Genomic DNA, 22,677 nt, shown 5'->3' on the forward strand with positions numbered 1-22,677 from the left:
ACTTCCAGCCAGCTGGGCAGAGTTCATTGAGAGTGGAATAATCCCCAGGAGTTTGCCACGTTTCTGTGATGAAAAAGAAAGAGATCTTGTTTGGATATAAAGACATTCAGCACGGATGTTTTCTCCTTCACCGATCTGGCGTTCAGGAGTCCCATCTTTACCACTTTACGAGTCACGGGCGAGGTAGGTTTCTCTACCGGCATGTGTTGATCTTGAGGCCGGGTGGGAGAGAGGGGTGACGGCTCGGTATTCATGCGGGCTCGCTGTTTGCGTTTCGCCGCTGATCCGGCCCGATGCCCTCGGCGTCTGCCTGCTCCTCTCTGGTGAATCCGTTTGTTAATACTCCATGGTCCGTAGGGAATAGTGAAGGGAGCTGTCATGTTCGATGGGATTTCTCCTAATGAGGCACGGATGTCAAAAAGCTCTCTTCGGTCATATCTGTATATGTCATATACTCACTATGATCAGGTTCGTTTGAAGAACACTCTGACATAGTAAAACGTAGTAAAACGTAGTAAAACAAACAGTAAAAAGGCAAATACCATGACAGGTAGAAAGTGGCCGGCTGCTCTCGGGCGTAGCGCCGCCATCTTCAAGTTCAACTACATTTTGTTTTGATATATATTCTACTCAGTATACAGAGTAGATTGTCCTACAATATTGGACACTTAGATTTAGATTTAGTAATCTAAAAATTAATTAGACCCCTATACTAGTAGTCGGTCGAGAGAGGAGGCTGGCGTTGCTTGTTTGCCGCTTCTCAGATGCTACAGTACAGACATCTGTCTATGGCTCTGGAGAGAACCTCACAACTACACAGATAAGTTAACCAGACAGATAAGATAGCCAGACTGTGTTTACCACCTCAAATTAACTAATTTATGCTCAGCCAAATCCATGTTTAGACGTAGCTAGCTAACATTACATTGATCATACTCACTTTTCACTTTTCAAAAAATGTGGGTCGAGAGAGGACGCTGGCGCTGCTTTTTTCCGCCGCTTCTCCGCCCAAAATCTAGATATACTTGCAGTATACAGAGTAGATTGTCCTACAAAAGACACTTAGATTTAGATTTAGTTATCTAAAATTAATTAGACCCCTATACTTTTATTTTTTTTTTGGTTTCTTTTTATGTTACTACTCGATCTTTTCAGTTTGTGAAGCGTCTTTGAGTGTCTAGAACAGCGTTTCTCAACCGGGGTGCCGCGGCACACTGGGGCGCCGCCTGGCGTCTTCAGGGGTGCCGTCAAATTATTCTATATTCTGTCTCGCACGCCCCTTTCCCATTTCACAATGTCAATACCGGGTTCAGCGTAAGGTCAGTGTGTCAAAGACATTTCGAGAGCAATGAACAAGCAAACAAGCAGAATCATGGAACATGACGAACTGACAACAGATCATCCATCACAAGCTAGCAAGGATGCTGAATATTTTGTTCGGATGAAAAGTAAGCATAGCTGTCCAGAACAGGTAATGATGAAGTGCGCCAAAGTTTCAGAGAAAGCATTGGAGGCTAGTTACCTCGTAGCCGAAATTGTTGCTAAGGCGAAGAAGCCACACACTATAGCCGAGTCCGTAATATTGCCAGCATGCACAGCAATAGTTAATAAGATGCTAGGCCCACAAGCTGCAAAAGAAATAGCAAAGGTCCCGCTGTCTGACTGTACAATTGGAAGGCAAATCAATGACATCTAAAAGGGTCCTATGTTGAAGGACCCCAACAAGGACCCCAATTGAAATAAGCCAGTGGCTTTCTTGGGTTTTTATCCTCTTAGTTGACCTTGTATGTAATATGTACTTTCATGTACCTACTTCTGCAAATCTTCTAATAAAGTTTTCAATCAATCAATCAATGTTCCCCGCTCCCGAAAAAGGGTCTGATCGGGCAGGGCAGTCTCGCTCGCCGGCAGAGTGTGGAGGTGGTTGTTCTATATGGATGATCGGTGACATTATTCTCTCGTCCGACTTCGGAAGCTAAGCAGGGTTGGAAAGTTCGCGAAATAACGCACGGTTTCGTTTTCATGCAATGAATTTAATACATCCAGACAAGGTCATGCGCGCAGCGGGAGAGAGAGACGCATTTTCTGGCTTAATAACTCTGCATCCCCGGTGTTTACGTTGAATGGACTGGATAGGTGTTTCCAATCAAATGTGGGAATATGAAAATTAATGTGTTCCATAAATTCCCACTTTTGTTCGGTCACTGTGTCATGTTTATACAGCACGGTTACGTGCCTGATGCCTTTGATGCACACTTGCCGCTTTCACTCCCTCCTCTCTCTCTCAATAATAATAATAATAATAATACAACTTTTATTTGTATCAATAGCCGCTGAGTGAGTGTGTGTGTGTGTGTGTGTGTGTGTGTGTGTGTGTGTGTGTGTGTGTGTGTGTGCGTGTGTGCGTGTGTGTGTGTGTGTGTGTGTGTGTGTGTGTGTGTGTGTGTGTGTGTGTGTGTGTGTGTGTGTGTGTGTGTGTGTGGGGCTGTCTGGGTGATGCAGTGTCGTTTTTGAATAGCTATATTTTAGACTGGGGTGCCTTGAGATTTTATCGACTTTTGAAGGGTGCCGTGACTGAAAAAAGGTTGAGAAACGCTGGTCTAGAAAAGCGCTATATAAGTCTAATGTATTATTATTATTATCTTCTCTTACAAATGGCAAATCAATTATAGCACCCATTTTTAAAGTGTAGCCTAGTGATGCCCGCTGGTTTGACCATAAACCAGTCGCAGAATCAAAGGGGTGTCATCAATATCTGGTTTTCTTTTGATGTTTTAAAGTACCACTCGATATAATATACAACAGTTTAACGATCACTAAATACGTATAATCTGTGGATTCGATTCACTGTTCTCGTTTGCCGCAGGCTACCGGTAAGTGATAATGACATGTAAACATACTTTCTTTTTAAGCCGTGTTCAAAAGCAAGGACTGTGTGTTCATCTAATTATGCGTACTTATGTGTTTTTAGCATCAGGGTTTCCGTTAGAAAAAATTGGCGCCGGTCAACGTGTCCGGGAAGATTTCAATTTACCGGACAAACGTCAGATATTCCGGTCATCATATTCAAATATAATATAGCTGTTTGTCGCGGTGATTACTGTTGTGTAGCCTATATATGCCGTTTAATGACTATTTCTCATCCGATACGATTAGATGCGAGCTATATAATAAATATAATAGGCTTTCATGATTCGCATGCGCGAATTGTTTGGGATTAATGGGATTAACTATTTTCTCTTTTCAGTTTTACCCTTTTTTATCAATAAAACAACGTCATTTCTATAACCAGGTCTCGCTGGTTGGGAAGGCATTTAGTTTAGCTGCCTGTCAAATCATACTCAATCGGACTCGGGAGTATGACAATGAGGAGAACATAACTGTTTATTGAGAAACGATTGATAGGCAGGCTGGGATACGTATATAAAGAAATACCACAATGTCTAGATTTATAAAATTTTATTGAAAAGTGCAACATTCTCATATTCGTTGCTCCTCTCGTGAATCCGTTATTCCTCCCCGATTTTTTGCACGGTGAGCAGAACATTTTTCCTTCCCCATCTAACGCTGTTTCGCGGAGTCATCATCATGCCGGCGTTAAATCATATAATAATAAAAGAAATATATAGCCTGTAGTATATTGCTATGTTTAGCATAGATCTGGGATCTGGGTTTCCGTTAACCGGTAATTACCGGTCTTTGTCCGATAAAATCTGTTGAAGTCCGACATATTTAAACCTCTTCGGTCATAATGTCCGGTGAAAATAACCGCTAAACCCAGTAGCCCATTCGGCGGTAACCCGCCCCATCTGGCAACCCTGTCTCTCAACGGCGTGAGTAGTTTAGTCCGTTAATTTAGTTTGATCTAGTCTAAATAAAACCACTGCAGTGACCGGAGTCAAGGTTATTGTTCTGCGTGTTTTGGATGTGCTAGAGCACAGTGAATGACCACCGAGGGCCGTGAGATGCGGCTAGTAAAGGACGCTAGCGGCCATCTCAACCCCGTTCATTGATTGAGCCTGCCGTGCCCGTTCCAGCCCTGAGTCGGGAGATTCAGAGTACAACATCCCCCTGGCTACCTTTTCTACTCCCCCTGGCTACCTCTTATACTCCCCCTGGCTACCTCTTCTACTCCCCCTGGCTACCTCTTCTACTCCCCCTGGCTACCTCTTCTACTCCCCCTGGCTACTAGGGATGCTCCGATCTGGATTTTTGGGGCCGATACCGATCACCGATTTTTTTCCTCAAGATCTACCGATACCGATACCGATCTTTTTAAAAATACATAACTGTATGCCTACTGACTGGATAATAGTAGAGATGCTCCAATCAGGGTTTTTGGTGCCGATCACCGATCACTGGAATCAGTGATCTGCCGATCCGATATCACCGATCACCGATCACAGCGTCGAAAATGGCAATTGAAGCATTCTATTTATTGTGTAGCATTATTTATGTTTTTAATTATTCTTAACACCATTGACATTGTATATTAAGTATTTAAATGAAATTAGGAGATGAGAAAGTATCATGAATTGACGACCATCTGTTTTATTGAATTCACAACCACCTGTAGCTTACTTCAGGAAAAAAAATGTGAAAATAAAAATCATAATAAATAAAATGTACACTGTCACATCAAATGTGCAACATTCCACTCGAATGAGAGGAACTAGGGGCTCTTAGAGAACTTGGAGCTTATACAGTATACTGTAACAATAAACATACCCAAACTAAACTGCAACATAAACAGGCTATAGCCAAATATAAAATACTGTTTCAAGTCAGTCAGTTTCAAGTCATATTTAGGAGGAGATAAGACAGCAAGTCAGCAATAATCAATAAAACAAAAAAACTAAACATTGCACCTAAGGAGATTTCAGACTCAAACCTTACTTCTGATTAAGCAGCATCACTGGCAGATTAGCCTTGAGAAATACAAGCATCTCAGCGTTTTTGGCACTCAGCCTGTTCCTCTTATCATCTAAAATATGTCCTGCTGCTGAAAAGTCGCTCGCTATCTACACTTGTGCAAGGTGCACAGAGGAAGACCTAAAACTCACGTGCTAATAGTTAAACGTGCTATGGGCCAAGTGACTTCCTGCTCGCGGGGTCACATGACGTCGCTGCACACTACCTACACTACGCTCGTGAAGTCGCGCTGGAACTCTGACCAGCACTCGTGGAACGCCTCTCGTCCAATCAAAGCACTCGGTCCCTTTATGACGTCGAGCCCAGTGTGCGCTTCGGCGCTCTGTGAGCGAATCGACGAACGCAGGAAATGCCGTATGATATTCATGGTATTGAAAGACCTTGCGTGCGTTCCTCCCCGAGGTATTTATTTTGAGCAGACATTACAAACGGCATATTTGTTGTCTCTTTCCGACACTGTGTAATATTTCCAGACTGGCGACGCCATTTTGTAAACTGATCGGTCGTGTTTGATCGGCCGTTTTGAGAACTCCGATCAAAACCGATCAAGGCCATATCGGCCGATACCGATCGGCGCCGATCAGATCGGAGCATCACTAGATAATAGCCTACATATATTTTGCTTTTTAGACAAAAGTCTTGATCCATTAGGCACCAAGCAAACGCAGACCCAAGTCAGTCGATATGGCTGTATAAAAGACATCATAAACGTGGCCTTCATGGTTTACATACGCAGGGGTGCAAACTGGCGATGGTCCAAAAAGGTGACACTTTTTTTTTTGTCCGTAGATGGTTAGCTCTATCATTAACAGTCTAACAATGATGCGCGTGTAAGTAGCGATGGCCCTGACCGTAACACCCATAATTAACCCATTAACCATAATTAATGTAAGCAGGTTTCTACAAGTTACATTTAAGACCTTTATAAGAACACTTTTAATAGATTTGAAGACCTATTGAGCAAGTATTGGTATTAGACTCACATTCATTGATTATTTTCATTAGCAATGCTGGGTGATCTGTTCTGTTGCATATAGAACAATGATAATGTAAGTTAGCCTACTTTATCAATTCTTGATTCATTTCCATTGCTTCTCAACACAATACTAGATATAATAGCATAAATAACAGAATAAACTCACACACTTACTTACACTGCATAGCCTACATACTGAGATATGGCACACACACACACACGTACACACACACCTCTCACAGGAGGGCCACACACACACACACGTACACGTACAGCTACACACACACGCACGCTATATTTAGTAAACCACACACACTGTTGCTACCACTGCAAGTTTGAAGAAATTATAACTTCACATGCCTACAGTCAAATCGCCTCCTACGGCGATTATCGTATCGTGGCCTCTTGTCTTATCGTTTCACATGGCAACATATCAGGGTTTTGGGCGCAGCTTAACTGATGGTATTTAGTGATCGTTAAACTGTTGCTTATTTTTCGTGTTATGAAAAAAAACGAGTCGGCGAGTAGCGTAGTTCTAGGCTGCGTTCGTAAATTCGCTCTGAGAGCGCCGGAGGGCACACTGGGCTCAACGTCATAAATGGACCAAGTAATTTGATTGGACAAGAGGCATTCCATGACTGCTGGTCAGATTTCCAGAGCGAATTTACGAACGCAGCCTAGAACTACGCTACTCGCCGACTCGTTTTTTTTCATAACACGAAAAATAAACAACAGTTTAACGATCACTACATACTTTATGGATTGGATTCACCATTCTCGTTTGCCATAGACTACTATTTGGTAAGGCTTTTGTAAATACTTTTGTTTTGGGACGTGTTTGTGTTTGGGGCGGTATTATCATCTAATTATTTGTAGTTATGTGTTTCTAGCATGTCGATGTTCTATCAGGTAAATTATCTAGAACTAACCTCATGACATTTCACAATCACAAACATATAGTATGTACAGAAACTCACTAAAGTATAAAATACCGCTTCTCTTGAAATCACTCTCCAGCTCCTATGACGCTTAGAGGTCAATGCATTAGTTTTTTTGGTGAACTACCGTAATAACCCTAAATGGTTAGAGAGTGCAACTTCTCTGCTTTCAGAAACTGATGTTTTTTTTCCGATTGCACGTATAGTTCAAGAATTACGATAGTTTGAACGAACCCTGTAAAATCCTGTTGAGAAGTTATCGCAACATAGAAATAACTTTTTCCCACAATAAAATAACTTAAAAGATCGGCTTTTGCGATCGGCCATTTTTGACGATCACCGATCGAGTCATTTGGAGTGAAATCGGCCGATTTAAATCGGTGGCCGATAAATCGGAGCATCCCTACTGGCTACCTCTTCTACTCCGGGAGTTTCCATTGAACTTTCCTCCTCTACATTCGTCCATCTCCACGTGCGCTACTATCGACAACCTGGGCTACTGGTACCATTAGATTAGGATTGATTAGATTAGGTTGACAACACCACACTACATTTGAGTTTAGGGATATCAATGTTATATATTTGTGTATGTTTTATCTTTATGTATTAAATGTTATAATTGTTCCACATTTGAGACCTGTCTTCCCCCCACTCAGTTATTCAGTCGGTGTCCATCATTTAAGTTCAATTTAGTCTATCTATAGCAGTGGAGGCTCCTCCATAGAGGTGGAGGAGGCCTGGCCTCCCCAATAATTTGAGAGAAGAGAGAGAGATTTTAAAAAGCAATAATTATATTTTTTATTTTTTATTTTTTATTTATTTAACAAAAAAAATATTTTAAATTGTTTTATATTAATATTATTTATTAATATTATTTCCGTTTTGTTCATAAATATTTTCCATGGCTAAAACCCAATATTGCAATTGTAAAGCACCTACAGGCCAGAATCCCTATCCGTTTCTATTGAAGGAGGCCAGGCCTCCTGTCGAAAAGTCCAGGCCTCCTGTTGGAAAGTGGTTTCTCATAGAAGTCAATGTAATGCAATTTTTTTCATGGCAATATGTGATTGGCCCATCACTGAAAATGGGTGGGAACAGGAGGCCTCTCCTCCGTTGTAGTACTTTTTTTCCGCCACACGCGTGTATGAGTGCTGTTCTGCAGGATAAATATTAGAAATGAGTCCAGGGCTGAATGATTGACATTTTGTTCGTCCAATCACATGAAGCCATTTTGAGAATTCGCCAGTCACTTCAGTCAAAGAAACACTCCATAGTGTCTACGAGTGTCCTATCAACTTGTCCTTTACAGGACACGTCTAGAACACCCATGGCTATTATCCCTGAAAATAATAACTCATTTGGCCAAATACTTTTGCTTAAAATGACCTCGGAAATCGGCGAGATTCTGGCGCGATTTATACATCGAATAGGTAGACAACATTTAGGATTTATTGAACAGTTTTATTTTTAATGTAGTCGATTTCGTTTTATTACAAGTCAATGTAATATTCTTCCATATCAAATGGAGTCCTGGAGAGAGAGAGTATGCCGCCCCTCAGCTAAACCAGTGGTGAGTTGAACTAATCAGATGTCTCTACCAGTGTTACACCACTAGTTCTCAGTAGTAATACCACTCCATTGCATGTCTGTGTTTCTCAGCAGATGAAGCCAGCTGGAACCAGTACTGTCCTCACAACATTAAACATTTTTGTTTATTTATATTAAATATATTGAATAAAACTACATTTGATAAAGAAACTGTTACTTATCTTTTTTATATGCTAAACTTGATTAAATTGATGATTACATGTTGAAGCTGTAGAAGAAGAAGAATGAAAAATGTAGGCTAAACTAAATTGTTTTTTAACCACATAATTATCAAATTCCTGCCTTTTACACATGTTCACTGGGCATTTATATTACATCCAAATGTCATTTCTCAACTTAATTATCAGGCAGGCTCATAGACTTACAGCAATGTCATTTCTTCAGGCAGGCACATAGGCTAAGCTCTGCACAATGAATTCCATCAATCAGAACTTTCTGATTGTAGCTTACACTCCAAATAGTGTGCCTTTGTCCAGCACAAAGACAGATAAGAAGAACAGGGAACATTCCATCGCGAGTGAAGCGAGCAAGCGGAAAAAAAATTGGCCTCCTCAATTCTGGAAGTCACCAGCCTCCACTGATCTATAGTGTTAGAGTTTAATTTGTGCCACTAAGTTGAAGTAGTCCACGGGTGTGTATCCCCCCCGATACATCCTCCTCATTCTCATACTCCCGAGAAAGTATGATTTGACAGGCAGCTAGACTTAATGCCTTCCCAATCAGCGAGACGTGGTTAGAGAATTGACGTTGTTTTATTGATAAAAAGGGTAAAACTGGAAAGAGAATATAGAAAACTTACATTACTGTCGTGAAACTATTTAACACACTTCAGTTAACGTAATGTGGAGTCCGTTCATTGATCGATCGATGCAGTCCGTTCAAATAGCCATCAAAAGCTAAACTAGGCATACTTAAAATTACCAATTACATACTCAAATCCCATTAATGCAATTGAAATAAACATCTTAGCCTACAGTCGTAATTCAAAGTAGCAAAGGTGACTAGGCTGCCCAGTGTGGCGCGTGCAGCCCTGGACATATGCCATAGTAGCGCATGCGAATCATGAACGCCTATATTATGATATAGTTCGCGATCTAATCGTATCGGATGAGAAATAGACATTAAATGGCATAGGCCTATATAGGCTACACAACAGCTAATCACCGCGACAAACACCTATATTATATTCTAATATGATGACCGGAATTTCTCCCGTTTGTCCGACACATTGAAATCTTCCCGGACACGTTGACCGGCACCAAATTTTTCTAACGGAAACCCTGTCTGGGATTGATTGCTATTGCCTCCGTAGCATTACATCTTGACAATGTTATCATCGATCGACTAGTGTGGTCTAGTTGTCGTTGAACGTTGCTCCAGAGACCCGAGTATTATTAATATAAAGTGTATCTTGTAAGTTAGAGAACAACAAGACACAACATAGCCTATATATTTGTCTTATTTAATATAGAAGGAATCAGAATGTGACAATTAAACTTTAGCGAATTGTATTCAAATTGTGCTTAGAGGGAATTATTTTCACCGGACATTATGACCGAAGTGGTTTAAATATGTCGGACTTCAACATATTTTACCGGACAAAGACCGGTAATTACCGGTTAACGGAAACCCTGTTTAGCATGTCCATGTTCTCTCAGCATGTTGTGATGTTATATAAACGTAGTTAGACGTTCCTAGCGATGTACCACTGTTAGCCGCTAGCTGTTAGCAGCATTTGTTGTGGTTTGATCAGTCACTTAAGTAACATTCAAATACTCGTGTTGTCTTGATTTTTTTCCCGATTTCAATGTATGACACATCATTTGAAAGCTTACCATCTGGATGTGAACCACCGAAAAATTACTTACGCAAATGATTTATGATTTCACCAGCTGGCATCATGACATTGTCAGACTCATTACACACAGGTAGCTACTAGCCAACTCTCATGCACGTGGCCACTGACTACTACTGTTGTCATCACGTGAGTGACACGCCAGATCGAGAAAGCAGATCAGAGCCTATTTTTTTCCCGTCCGATCTGCGATCCAGCATTCAGGACCAATATCGCACAGATATCCGATATCAATATCGGATCGGGACATCCCTACATAGTAGTAGCGAGGACAACACAGTCGATGGGAGAGAGAGGCTAGGGTACAGATATCCAGCTACGGTTACACAAATAAAAGGGTTAACAGAGTGAAATGTCGCTTTAACAATTTGCTTCCAATTTCCTAGTTGAATTAATTTGAATATAAAACATCAAATACAAATATAATATAATTGAGTTTTTGTTGACTAAAACTAAGAAGGATGAAAATGACTAAATGTGACTAAGACTAATGTGCATTTTAGGGTTATGGTTGTAAAGCCTGCCAAATGGAGCACAGCCTGCCAAAATGAACACTGGTTTGGATATTAACTGTGTAAAACATAAGGCATGGCATCTTTAAGATTATCTGCTAATGTGGTTTCATAATTGGGAAATCAAGTCCCAACTGTCATTCTGATACCGTGGTTATATAGGTATATATATAATCTGGTATATTGGCCATTCGCAGAACTTGTCCCATCAGGTATTTGGCTTCTGTTCATTTATAGTTTAACCTGTTTGTGCCTCTTTTGTTTCTAGCTGCAGTTTCTCCTCAGAGCAGCAACCATATATCAACCAGAGTCCACAGAGTCCCCCGGATCTGGCTGTGGTTCTCCAGCCCTGAAAAGCTCACAGTGGGGTCCAGCGATGGTGGTAGTGAAGCTGGATGAAGAAGATGTAGAGGAGAATGGTGTGATGGAGAAAGAAGAAGAGGGCGAAGTAGAAGTGGAGATTGAAGACACGAATGGTAAGGGCCAATCCCAATTCACCCCTACGGCTTCGTTTTCACCCCTATGGCTTGATTTGCGCGTTCACGTTTAGGGGGAGGGCTATCCCAATTCATATTTCATCGAGCCATGGCTTCATTTCGAGGGCTAACTATGGCTTCATTTCGAGCGATTTCAGGACCAGACTAGCTTCGAAGCCATAGGGGTACGCTACCCCTTGATTCCAGGATGCATTGCGAATCATCTACAGAAATGTTATGTCGCTCTATTCAATGCGGAAATGTCATTTTACTTTCTCTGTAATTACTTATTAATAAAGATTTGAAAAATTATGATAACCATCTTATTATCTTAGTTTAATGTCATTACAATGCATTATAGACCTTTTCTTTATAACAAGCATAACAAAAAAAATCGCTGTTATGCCTGATCACTTCCATTAGACTACCGGAGCACTCATATCTGCGCGTTTGTCACAGGCTGACAGTCACCCTGTTCCTCTGCCCCGGCAACTGACCCATAGAAATGTGCGCGATTAACATTTCAGAGATGTACAATCATGAAATAAATTGTGGTGTTTGACAGCGGATGATGGTAGACATATTTAATATAAAGTTATCTATTTAAAGTCTTCTATCCACAGGCTGATATGTGCATGATAGGTGCGAGTTCCCCCCCTTTGGTGGTATAAATTGTACCAAACCAACTCGCAATCTAATCCGAGCAGTTGTTATTATGTAATGTTATTGATGGATGTGACATTTTTGATGGAGGGCAGTGAGCGGGAGACTCATCAAGGACATGTAGTTAATTAATGCAGTGGACAGCGCCTGTTTCTCCAGCGTTCCTGTCACTTCGGATTTCGGAACGTCATAAAATTAAATATGTAAGTCATGCATTTTTCCATGTTTCCCATTGATGGTATATGACGCCGTAAATTTAACTAAAGTTCAGCCGCGAAGTTGTTGCACTGTTGTCCTAAATCAGTGCAGACTGGCAGGGTAGGAGCACAGGTTTCATACAGGTTAGAGCGCCGTTATTCTGTCATGGTCTGATAATGAAGCATTGTTCTTTTTTGTTTGATGACTTGTTTGATCGATTGATAGCGTAAAAGTGAAGTTGTGAATGAGTCGCGAGCGTCAATGCTTTTCTACGATACTCCTGATGACGTATCAGTCTTGAAGGGTTGTCCCATTTCATAGGGGTAGATTTCAACCCCTATGGCTTGTGGCTCTGTTCGAAAGGCCTTGGCTTCGAATCGAGTCACACTCGAAAACGAGCCATAGGGGTAGAAAAGGGAATCGGGATTGGGCCTAAGTCTTTGTTGTATAGTGGTGAGTGTCATTGCACTGCTGTAAAATCAATGCTACCAATGCACTGTAAAGCCCTATTCGGACAGGATTAGCATTGGACAAACCCTGACTCAAAGATATAAAACGACAAGTTTAATTGATACATTGCAAGTTACTTGCAGAAACAGACGGCAGGGCTGTTCATTCTGCATCCACGTGTGCAACTGTTCATATTTCTGGTGTAGCAGACAAAAAAATATGTTTTGCCCAATTGAACCAAATAGGTCTTACAGAGGCCTTTGCATTTACATTAAAATTAGTGGCATTTAGCAGACGCCTTATTCCAAAGCGACTTACAATCAATACATTTTAATACTAAGCAAGTGAATCATCAATCCACCAGTCGTAGCAGGAAGGCTTTGAGTGAAGGAAATCCACATGAACAGCTCAAACAAATTTCACCTTGTGCTGGACCCCCACATATCAATACAATGACTCCCCCTAGGCCTCCGACACCTTGAGTTCTCCACACAGGATAGGCGGTTGTCCAGGATCACTCCATGGTTCTTGGCTGTCCGGAAGGGGGTTACATTAGGTCAGGGGCAAGTCAGTGATCACAAGGCCACCCCGATGCACTCCCTGGCGAAGACCACGTGTCTACCTTACCCAGGGGCCGAGTTGTCCGAGTCGATTATCTCCGATCTATTTTTTTGTATATTATTCTTTGTGGCAACATTGCTCACTTTTTTGTACAAAATGTGTTTGTAACCCTGTATATGTTCCTATTCTTACAGATCAGCAGAGCTCCAACCCAAGTTCAGACAGCGAGCCCAGCTCCACCACATCAGGAACCTGTACAAGGAACCAAACAAAACATAAGCGAATACACACCGGAGAGAAACCATACCAATGCTCTCGGTGTGGGATGAGTTTTAATTGTACAAGCAACCTAACAAAACATCAGCGAATACACACAGGAGAGAAACCATTCCAGTGCTCCCAATTTAAGAAGAGTTTCATTCGGGCAGGACACCTGAAGACACACCAGAGAATTCACACAGGAGAGAAACCATACCAGTGCTCCCAATGTAAGAAGAGTTTCATTCGGGCAGGAGACCTGAAGAGACACCAGAGAATTCACACGGGAGAGAAACCATACCTCTGCTCAGAATGTGGGAAGCGTTTCAGCGATGCAAGCACCCTAAAGAAGCATCAGCGAATACACACAGGAGAGAAACCATACCAGTGCTTGCAGTGTGAGAAAAGTTTCAATCGGGAACAAAACCTAAGGTCACACCAGAGGGTTCACACAACAGAGAAACCATACCAGTGCTCCCAGTGTGAGAAGAGCTTCCGTCATGCATCATCCCTTAAGACACATCAGATAATACACACAGGAGAGAAACCATTCCAGTGCTCCCAGTGTGAGAAGAGTTTCAAACAGACAGGAGACCTGAAGACACATCAGAGAATACACACAGGAGAGAAACCATACCAGTGCTCCCAGTGTGGGAAGTTCTTCTGTCATGCAAAATCCCTTAAGAGACATCAGATAATACACACAGGAGAGAAACCATTCCAGTGCTCCCAGTGTGAGAAGAGTTTCAAACAGACAGGAGACCTGAAGACACATCAGAGAATACACACCGGAGAGAAACCATACCAGTGCTCCCAGTGTGGGAAGATCTTCTGTCATGCAAAATCCCTTAAGAGACATCAGATAATACACACAGGAGAGAAACCATTCCAGTGCTCCCAGTGTGAGAAGAGTTTCAATCGGACAGAAGACCTGAAGACACATCAGAGAATACACACAGGAGAGAAACCATACCAGTGCTCCCAGTGTGGGAAGATCTTCTGTCATGCAGCATCCCTTAAGACACATCAGAGAATACACACAGGAGAGAAACCATTCCAGTGCTCCCAGTGTGAGAAGAGTTTCAATCGGACAGAAGACCTGAAGACACATCAGAGAATACACACAGGAGAGAAACCATACCAGTGCTCCCATTGTGGGAAGAGTTTCAATCGGGAACAACACCTAAAAAGACATCAGATAATACACACAGGAGAGAAACCATACCAGTGCTCCCAGTGTGAGAAGAGTTTCAATCAGACAGGAGACCTGAAGAGACACAAGAGAATACACACAGGAGAGAAACCATACCAGTGCTCCCATTGTGGGAAGAGTTTCAATTGGGAAAAAGATCTAAAAAGACATCAGATTATTCACACAGATGATAAGCCATACCTCTGCTCAGAATGTGGGAAGCGTTTCAGCGATGCAAGCACCCTAAAGACACACCAAAGAACACACACAGGAGAGAAACCATACCAGTGCTTGCAGTGTGAGAAAAGTTTTACTCAAGCTGGATACCTAACTATACACATGAAAATACACACAGGAGAGAAACCATACCAGTGCACACAGTGTGGCAAGAGTTTCAATCAAGCAGGAGACCTAAAGAGACATCAGAGAATACACACAGGAGAGAAACCATACCAGTGCTCCCTGTGTGGGAAGAGCTTCCGTCATGCATTATCCCTTAAGAGACATCAGATAATACACACAGGAGAGAAACCATTCCAGTGCTCCCAGTGTGGGAAATGTTTTATTCTAGAAGGAGAACTAAAGACACACCAGAGAATACACACAGGAGAGAAACCACACCAGTGCTCCCAATGCGAGAAGAGTTTCATTCGGGCAGGAGACCTGAAGAGACACCAGAGAATTCACACGGGAGAGAAACTATACCAGTGCTCCAAGTGTGGGAAGAGTTTCATTCATGCAGGAAGCCTAACTATACACCAGAGATTACACACAGGAGAGAAACTATACCAGTGCTCCCAGTGTGGGAAGAGCTTCCGTCATGCATTATCCCTTAAGAGACATCAGATAATACACACAGGAGAGAAACCATTCCAGTGCTCCCTGTAGCACCCTATAATGTAATAATTTCCTGATAATGTAATAACGCCTGATAATGTAATAAAATGTCCACTTAACTCCATTGAAAATGTAAAAAAAAAAGGGAAGAAAAAGTTTCAGGCACAGGATTTTTTCCCACTTTAAGCCCTGAACTGATAATGTAATACTTGACAAATAATGTAATACTATGTTCATTTTCAATCCAGAGTTCTACATTTTCTTTTTTAAGAATGTAAGCCTTGTATACATGGTATATAGGGTTTCTAATTTGCATAGGAGTCAATGAGAGTCTGTGTAGATCAGGTTGCCATAAACATTGAGAAAATGGAGAGTAACAAAACTGCTCAGAAATGTGACCCTGAGGCCTGGGGAGACTTACATAAATCTACAACGTTGAATGTGGAGGGGTAAAAGCACGGCCGATGGGGCCACAGCATGCCAGTCACTCTACAAAATTGGTCTATAACCAAGTGGCAAAAAATAATCCCTTAATGTAAAAAAGAATCTCATATCCATAATTGTGTTTACAACAATGAATTCAAGTGATACAGCAAAGAAAGTTGCTGGAAATGTGTTTATTTGGTTTTACTACAAAGCATTACGTTTAATACAATTTTGTAGATTTGTTTATTACATGTTGTGATTCTGGGGTATTGTGTGTGGATTGATGGCAATTTATTTTAATTTAATCCATTTTAAATTGAGGCTATAATACAACAAAATGTGGAAAAACTGAAGGGGTCTGAATACTTTCCGCACCCACTGTACATATGCATTAATTCATTCAACACCTACATACACACTTACATGACACCTGACACAAACATAGGCCTACATATCCACTCACAAATTGTTATTATATCACTTTCATCATCTTCCTCTATGTCAAGTGGTCAGTTGACATACTGTCATACTGATTGTATATTATGTGAAGTTGAATCAGCAGGTGATTGGACAGGAGAAACAGATCTAGAAATAGTCACAAAGTAACGCCACCAGATTTCTTAAGCGCTGTGTTCACGGCCCCATAGAATATAATTGGAAGCCCAGATCTTTTTGGAGGCGATCTCCATTTGAAACATCGACAATTTCTCAACATCTTGCAGAAGAGATTAGCTGAAAATTCGTCCTAATAGCACAAATCCACAATCTTCTCCTCTGGGTTTTATTTTTTCTGACGTAATTCTGTAGAAGCCCAACCCAGGGTCATCTCCTCGTCGGTTAGTGCACCCGATTGCACAGCAACTATCCAGCATTTTGTCAAACAACGAATTACTTGGTAAAAAACCTGATAAAATAGCTGGCAGGCAGCGGAAGAAAGATTTGTTTTGCCCGCCAGGTGGGCGTTCCCATTATGCCGTGACGACACATGCAAACTATGAATAGCCTACCTTTCTGTACATACCAGCGGTAGACTCGTTTTAATTAACCAGGTGAGTTTAAGCTTGATCTTAAGCTTTTTTTTTTCAACAACAGTATATTTATTGAGTTTTTTGAAAAAGATAAAACAAATATTGAAAATAAATAATTAGTAATAATTATATATGTATATACATACAAGCAGATAACTCACCAGAATTGCCATACACATGTAGGCCTATATATAGTACGTACATTGATGGAGAGGCAATCATATAACTGAGCTCATATATACACATACAAAATAAAAGGGAGAGAACAAAATAAAATAAAGGTAATAATAAAAACATGAAAACTGATAAAAAAAAAATAAAGAAAAGAGTACATTGCAACAGATACAAGAATTATATCCAACTCCTACTCTACTCCTGGTAAATTCACACAACTGTTCAAATGATTTATTACAGAGTTTACATTTGTTCACACCCAGGTTCGTCCATCCAGTGTGATACGTCCTTGTCCTCCAGATATTTTATGAATGGGCCCCAAATACTTTGGAATCTTTCCTGCCTGTCTTTGAGTGTGTATGACATTTTCTCTAATGGTAGACACTGAGACATCTCCCTAAACCATTGCACAATACTTGGTTTACCTGTGCTTTTCCACGTTAGTGCTATTGATCTTTTGGCCTGTAAAAGACATATCCATAAAGATCTGTTCACTGCATTTCATCCTGTGTCCCTCTGGGTAAATGCCAAGAATAAACAGCTTAGGCTCAACAGTAATTTTAATTGACAGAATGTCCTGTATTATTATTCCAAGTTCTTCCCAGAATTCTTGAATTCTTGGACATTCCCATATGCAATGAAAACATTTACCCTTGTCCTCTCTACACCTGTTACATACGTCTGGAATGTTGGGGTTACATTTATTGAGTTTTTCTGGTGTTATATATACTCTCGTTAACCAATTGTACTGTAGAAGCTTTAAACAAGTGTTAGCAGTCTGGGTTTGAGCTCTTTTGCATGCCTTGTTCCATTTTTCCACTGATATTTCCTCTTGTAGGTCACTCCTCCATGCTTTCAATTTGGGTTCTGAAGATTCTAGTGATCTAGCAATCAACAAATCATATACATCCGAAATAATTCCTTTTCCGAAACGATTTTTAATTAAAACGTTCTCCAATGAGGATAGAGCGGGTATGTCCAGGGAATGATTTTGATTAGAATAAATAGGGATGCTCCGATTTGGATTTTTGGGGCCGATACCGATCACCGATTTTTTTCCTCAAGATCAACCGATACCGATTTTTTTTTAAATACATAACTGTAGGCCTACTGACTGGATAGCCTACATATTTTTTGCTTTTTAAACAAACGTTTTGATCCATTAGGCACCAAGCAAACGCAGACCCATTTTTATGGCATAGTAAAGGTCTGGCCTATCACCCAGTTAGTAAGTCAGTCGATATGGCTGTATAAAAGACATCATAAACGTGGCCTTCATGGTTTACATACTGTTACGTCCTCCTATGTTTTCTGTTCAGTTATCTGTCTTCCCCAGGAAAAAAAATAAAATAAAAAATTCGTTTTTTGCGATCGGCCATTTTTGCCGATCACAGATCGAGTCATTTGGAGTGAAATCGGCCGATTTAAATCGGTGGCCGATAAATCGGAGCATCCCTAAGAATAAATAAAGTTCCTGAGCTGTAAGTACTTAAAGAAATGTTTGCGAGGGATAGAATGTTTGTTTACTAGAATTTCAAATGATTCCATATGCTCATCCTTTGAGTCGAAGATGTCATTAATTTGTGTTATTCCTTTGTCAGACCATAATTTAAAGCCCCCGTCTGCCCTACCTGGCACAAAGTAATTATTGCCCCAAATGGGACTATAGCGAGAGAGAACAGGTGTTTCCGACAAGTATTTTTGTACCTCGTACCATACAGAAATCATGTTTCTCAATATAGGGTTCAATGTTTTCCTTTTAAGGTTTTTCAGATTATCAGAGTATATATATGTCGGCAGTTGGAGCCCTATAGAGTTACACTCAATGTCTTTCCATGCTGGTGAAAGTAGTCCTTCTGTCGAGTAGTAAAACCTCATAGTTCTGATTTGAGTTGCCCAGTAATACCACAACATGTTTGGGCATTGTAGGCCACCCCTGTCATAAGGTAAATACAGAAGAGACAGGCGAAGTCTGGGGCGTCTATTTTTCCATATAAAGTTCGTGAATAATGTCCTTAGTCTAGGAAATAAGTTTAGGGGAGGCGGCAAGGGGATGTTTTGAAAGAGATATAATAGCTTTGGGAGAGTGTTCATTTTCAATATATTAATTCTGCCTATCTGGGAAATAGGAAGAGATGACCATCTATCAATTGATTCGCAAATAGAATTTACAACAGGGCTATAATTAGTCTGTACCACTTCTTCTAACCTGTGAGTAATTTGTATTCCTAAATATGTAAAGCTGTCAACTGACTTAAAGTGACCAATATAATTGGGTGGGTTCTCTCTCTCATTCGAATTAAGCAGTAATATGGCAGATTTATGGCTATTAACTTTGTACCCAGAAATATTGCCGAATCTTTTAATGAGGTCCATAAGAGCCGGGATCGATTCTCCCAGATTGTTAAGGAACATGATTATGTCATCCGCATAGAGAGCTATGCGATGTTCAAGTTGACCTATAGGTATGCCTGATATTGATGTGTGATTTCGTATTGCAATTGCTAAGGGCTCAATTGCCATCGTAAATATGAGAGGGCTCAATGGACACCCCTGTCTGCATCCTTCGTTGATTTTAATTGGCATAGATATATTGTTGTTAGTAATTATTTCTGCATATGGTTCTTTATATAATAATTTCACCCATTTACAAAAGTTTTCTCCCAGCCCAAATCGTTCGAGAAGCTCAAACAGGTATGCCCATTCCACCCTGTCAAATGCTTTCTCAGCATCCAATGACAGGAAAGCTGTATCTGGTAACTCTCTTTGGGAATGTAAGATATTTTAGTCTCCCTTTATGATATCTGGTAGAATAATCTCTAATCTTTTTGCTAGAATTTTGCAGAGTACTTTTAAATCTGAGTTGAGGAGGCTGATTGGCCTCATGTTTTCGCATTTATCATTTGATTTTCCAGGTTTAGGAAGGAGAGTAATCAAAGCCCCTCTCAAGGAGGGAGGGAGAATCCCTTCCCGAAATGAGTCATTAAACATCTCAAGAAGAGGTTTCCTTAATTTAGATTCAAATTTCTTATAAAAATCGATGGGTAGGCCGTCTGGTCCTGCCACCTTCCCACATTTCATGCTCTTTATTGCCATAGTGATGTCTTCTAAGGATAAGTCGTCACCCAGTTCCATCCTTTCTTCCTCTGATATACTAGGGATATCAATATTATTCAGGAATAGCTTTTGGTCTGGTAATTCTGGAGCTCTTTCGGAACTATATAGTTTTCCATAATGTTCTCTAAATGCCTCATTAATTTTAATAGGATCTATAATAGAGTCATCGTTATGAGTCTTGAGGTTGGTAATAGCTCTTTCGGTTTGAAGTTGTTTTAAGCGCCATGCTAAGATTTTTCCAGATTTTTCCCCTTGGTCAAATATAGTTTGTTTAAGTTTTAAGAGATTATCTGTAGCTTTTGCACTTGACATTTCATTATACTGTGTTCTCAACAATAACAATTCCTGGTGAGTTTTTGGATCGGGATTTTGATAATAATTTCTCTCCAAGACTTTGATTTTTGACTCTAACAATGTACATTTTTGTTTAGCTCTTTTAGATTTAGAACTTGTAAAACTAATAATCTGGCCCCTAATGTAAGCTTTAAAAGCTTCCCATCTGGTGCTTGCAGAAGTCTCATCTGTGTTGATTATGAAAAATACATCAATTTGTACCTCAAGGAAAGAGATTAGATCTGGGTCCCATAGCCAACTTTGCTGCAATCTCCATTTTGGTGGATCCTTTTTGAATGAATGAATGAATGGTCTTTATTGTCATTGATATAGTACAGGTACCAAACAACGAAATGTAGGAGGGGGGGCTCCCCTGGTGCTAGGAAAAAAAAAAACTAAAAACAAGAAGGGAAAAGAGCTGGTCTACCTAAATAAAGGCTATGTACACTATCCACTATACTATACTATACAAATAAAACACTGTGCTGTACTCTATGCTATGCTATACCTATTCTAACATTTCCTATCTCTGAACCTTATGTACCCGAGGGTTGTCATATTGCACATAGTGTTATTGCACATTCATTTAAAGTGTCGCAGTTTGCAGGTTTGAAATGTTCACAGTTGTGTTTCAGTGTTGCACTTGATTTCAATCTAGTAGCTGCCATCAAATTGTCTAGATTGTCCAGGGCCTAGAACCTAGGTCTTTGCTGTGTTCAGGGCCTGAATGGCCCTGGGGTAGAAGCTGAGCTTCAGTCTGTTTGTCCTTGCGAACATGGTCCTGAACCGCCTGTCCGAGGGCAGCCGAGCAAAGTGTTCGTACCCAGGGTGGGATGGGTCTCTGGAGATCTTGGAGGCCTTCCTGAGGCAGCGTGTGTTGTACAGCTCTTCCAGAGAGGGGAGGGGGGCGCCGGTGATCTTCTGGGCCGATCTCACGACTCTCTGTAGCGCATTCCTCTCTGCGGCTGTGCAGCTGGAGAACCACACGCAGATGCAGTAGGTGAGGATGCTCTCCACTGCGCAGCGGTAGAAGGTCACCAGCATCTCCTGTCCGATGTGGTCTTTCCTGAGGACTCTCAGGAAGTAGAGCCGCTGTTGTGCCTTCTTGATGATGGCTGCTGTGTTGATCTTCCAGGACAGGTCATCCTGTATGTGCACCCCCAGGAATCGGAGGGTTGAGACTCTCTCCACGCTCCCTCCATCGACGAGCAGGGGCTGGACCTCAGATTTTTTCCTCCTGAAGTCCACGATGATTTCCTGGGTCTTTGACTGGTTCAGCAGCAGGTTGTTAACCTTGCACAGCTTGCCCAGCTGCTCCACCTCATCCCTGTACGCCGCCTCGTCCCCCCCCGAGATGCAGCCCACCACGGTGGTGTCGTCTGCAAACTTTACGATGGAGTTGCTGGGGTGGACGGGGGTGAAGTCGTAGGTGTAGAGGTTGTAGAGGATGGGGCTTAGCACGCAGCCCTGGGGGGACCCAGTGCTGAGTCTGAGGGCTGTGGAGGTGTGGGAGCCCACCCGCACCCTCTGGGGGCGGTCAGACAGGAAGTCCTTGATCCATGCACATATAGAGTGTGATAGTCCCAGGTCTAGTAGTTTGGTCACTAGCCTGTCTGGAAGGATGGTGTTGAAGGCAGAGCTGAAGTCCACAAAGAGCAGTCTCGCGTAGCTGTTTCCCCTCTCCAGGTGGGATAGAGTGGAGTGGAGAGTCGTCGCGATGGCGTCCTCTGTGGACCTGTGGGCTCTGTAGGCGAACTGGTATGGATCCAGGTTGGGCGGGAGGCGTGTGAGTATGTGGGCCCGGACTAGTTTCTCAAAGCACTTCATGATGATTGGTGTGAGTGCCACCGGGCGGTAGTCGTTTAGGCAGCTCACCGTGCTTTTCTTCGGGACTGGGATGATAGTTGAGGTTTTCAGGCAGGGTGGGATGGTGGCCTGGGAAGGGACTGGTTGAAGATGTTGGTGAAAACCCCGGCCAGCTGGTCGGCGCAGTCCCTCAGCACCCGTCCCAGGACGCCATCCGGCCCTGAGGCTTTCCTGGGGTCCACCGCCTTCAGCACGCGTCTCACTTCATCCTCTGTGAGGGTGAGGCTGCTGAGAGCTGGAGAGAGTGGTGTTTGTGTTGTGGTTACCTCCGTTCGCC

The 22,677-nt window shown here is 41.7% G+C and overlaps 1 protein-coding gene across 1 annotated transcript in view; it reads left to right on the plus strand.

Moving 5' to 3' along the window:
• The window catches only part of LOC308169100 (uncharacterized protein), a gene marked incomplete at both ends in the record, with an annotated part of 46,575 nt that overhangs the window by 22,801 nt on the left and 1,097 nt on the right, over nucleotides 1-22,677 (plus strand). The window contains 2 exons of the mRNA XM_080543743.1: nucleotides 11,090-11,297; nucleotides 13,364-13,487. Coding sequence (XP_080399869.1) covers nucleotides 11,090-11,297; nucleotides 13,364-13,487 — 332 coding nt within the window. The remainder of the gene's footprint in view (nucleotides 1-11,089; nucleotides 11,298-13,363; nucleotides 13,488-22,677) is intronic.

The sequence above is a fragment of the Nansenia antarctica genome, assembly GCF_963989245.1.
Source record: "Nansenia antarctica genome assembly, chromosome: 13".
In the NCBI taxonomy this organism is placed as follows: Eukaryota; Metazoa; Chordata; class Actinopteri; order Argentiniformes; family Microstomatidae; genus Nansenia; species Nansenia antarctica.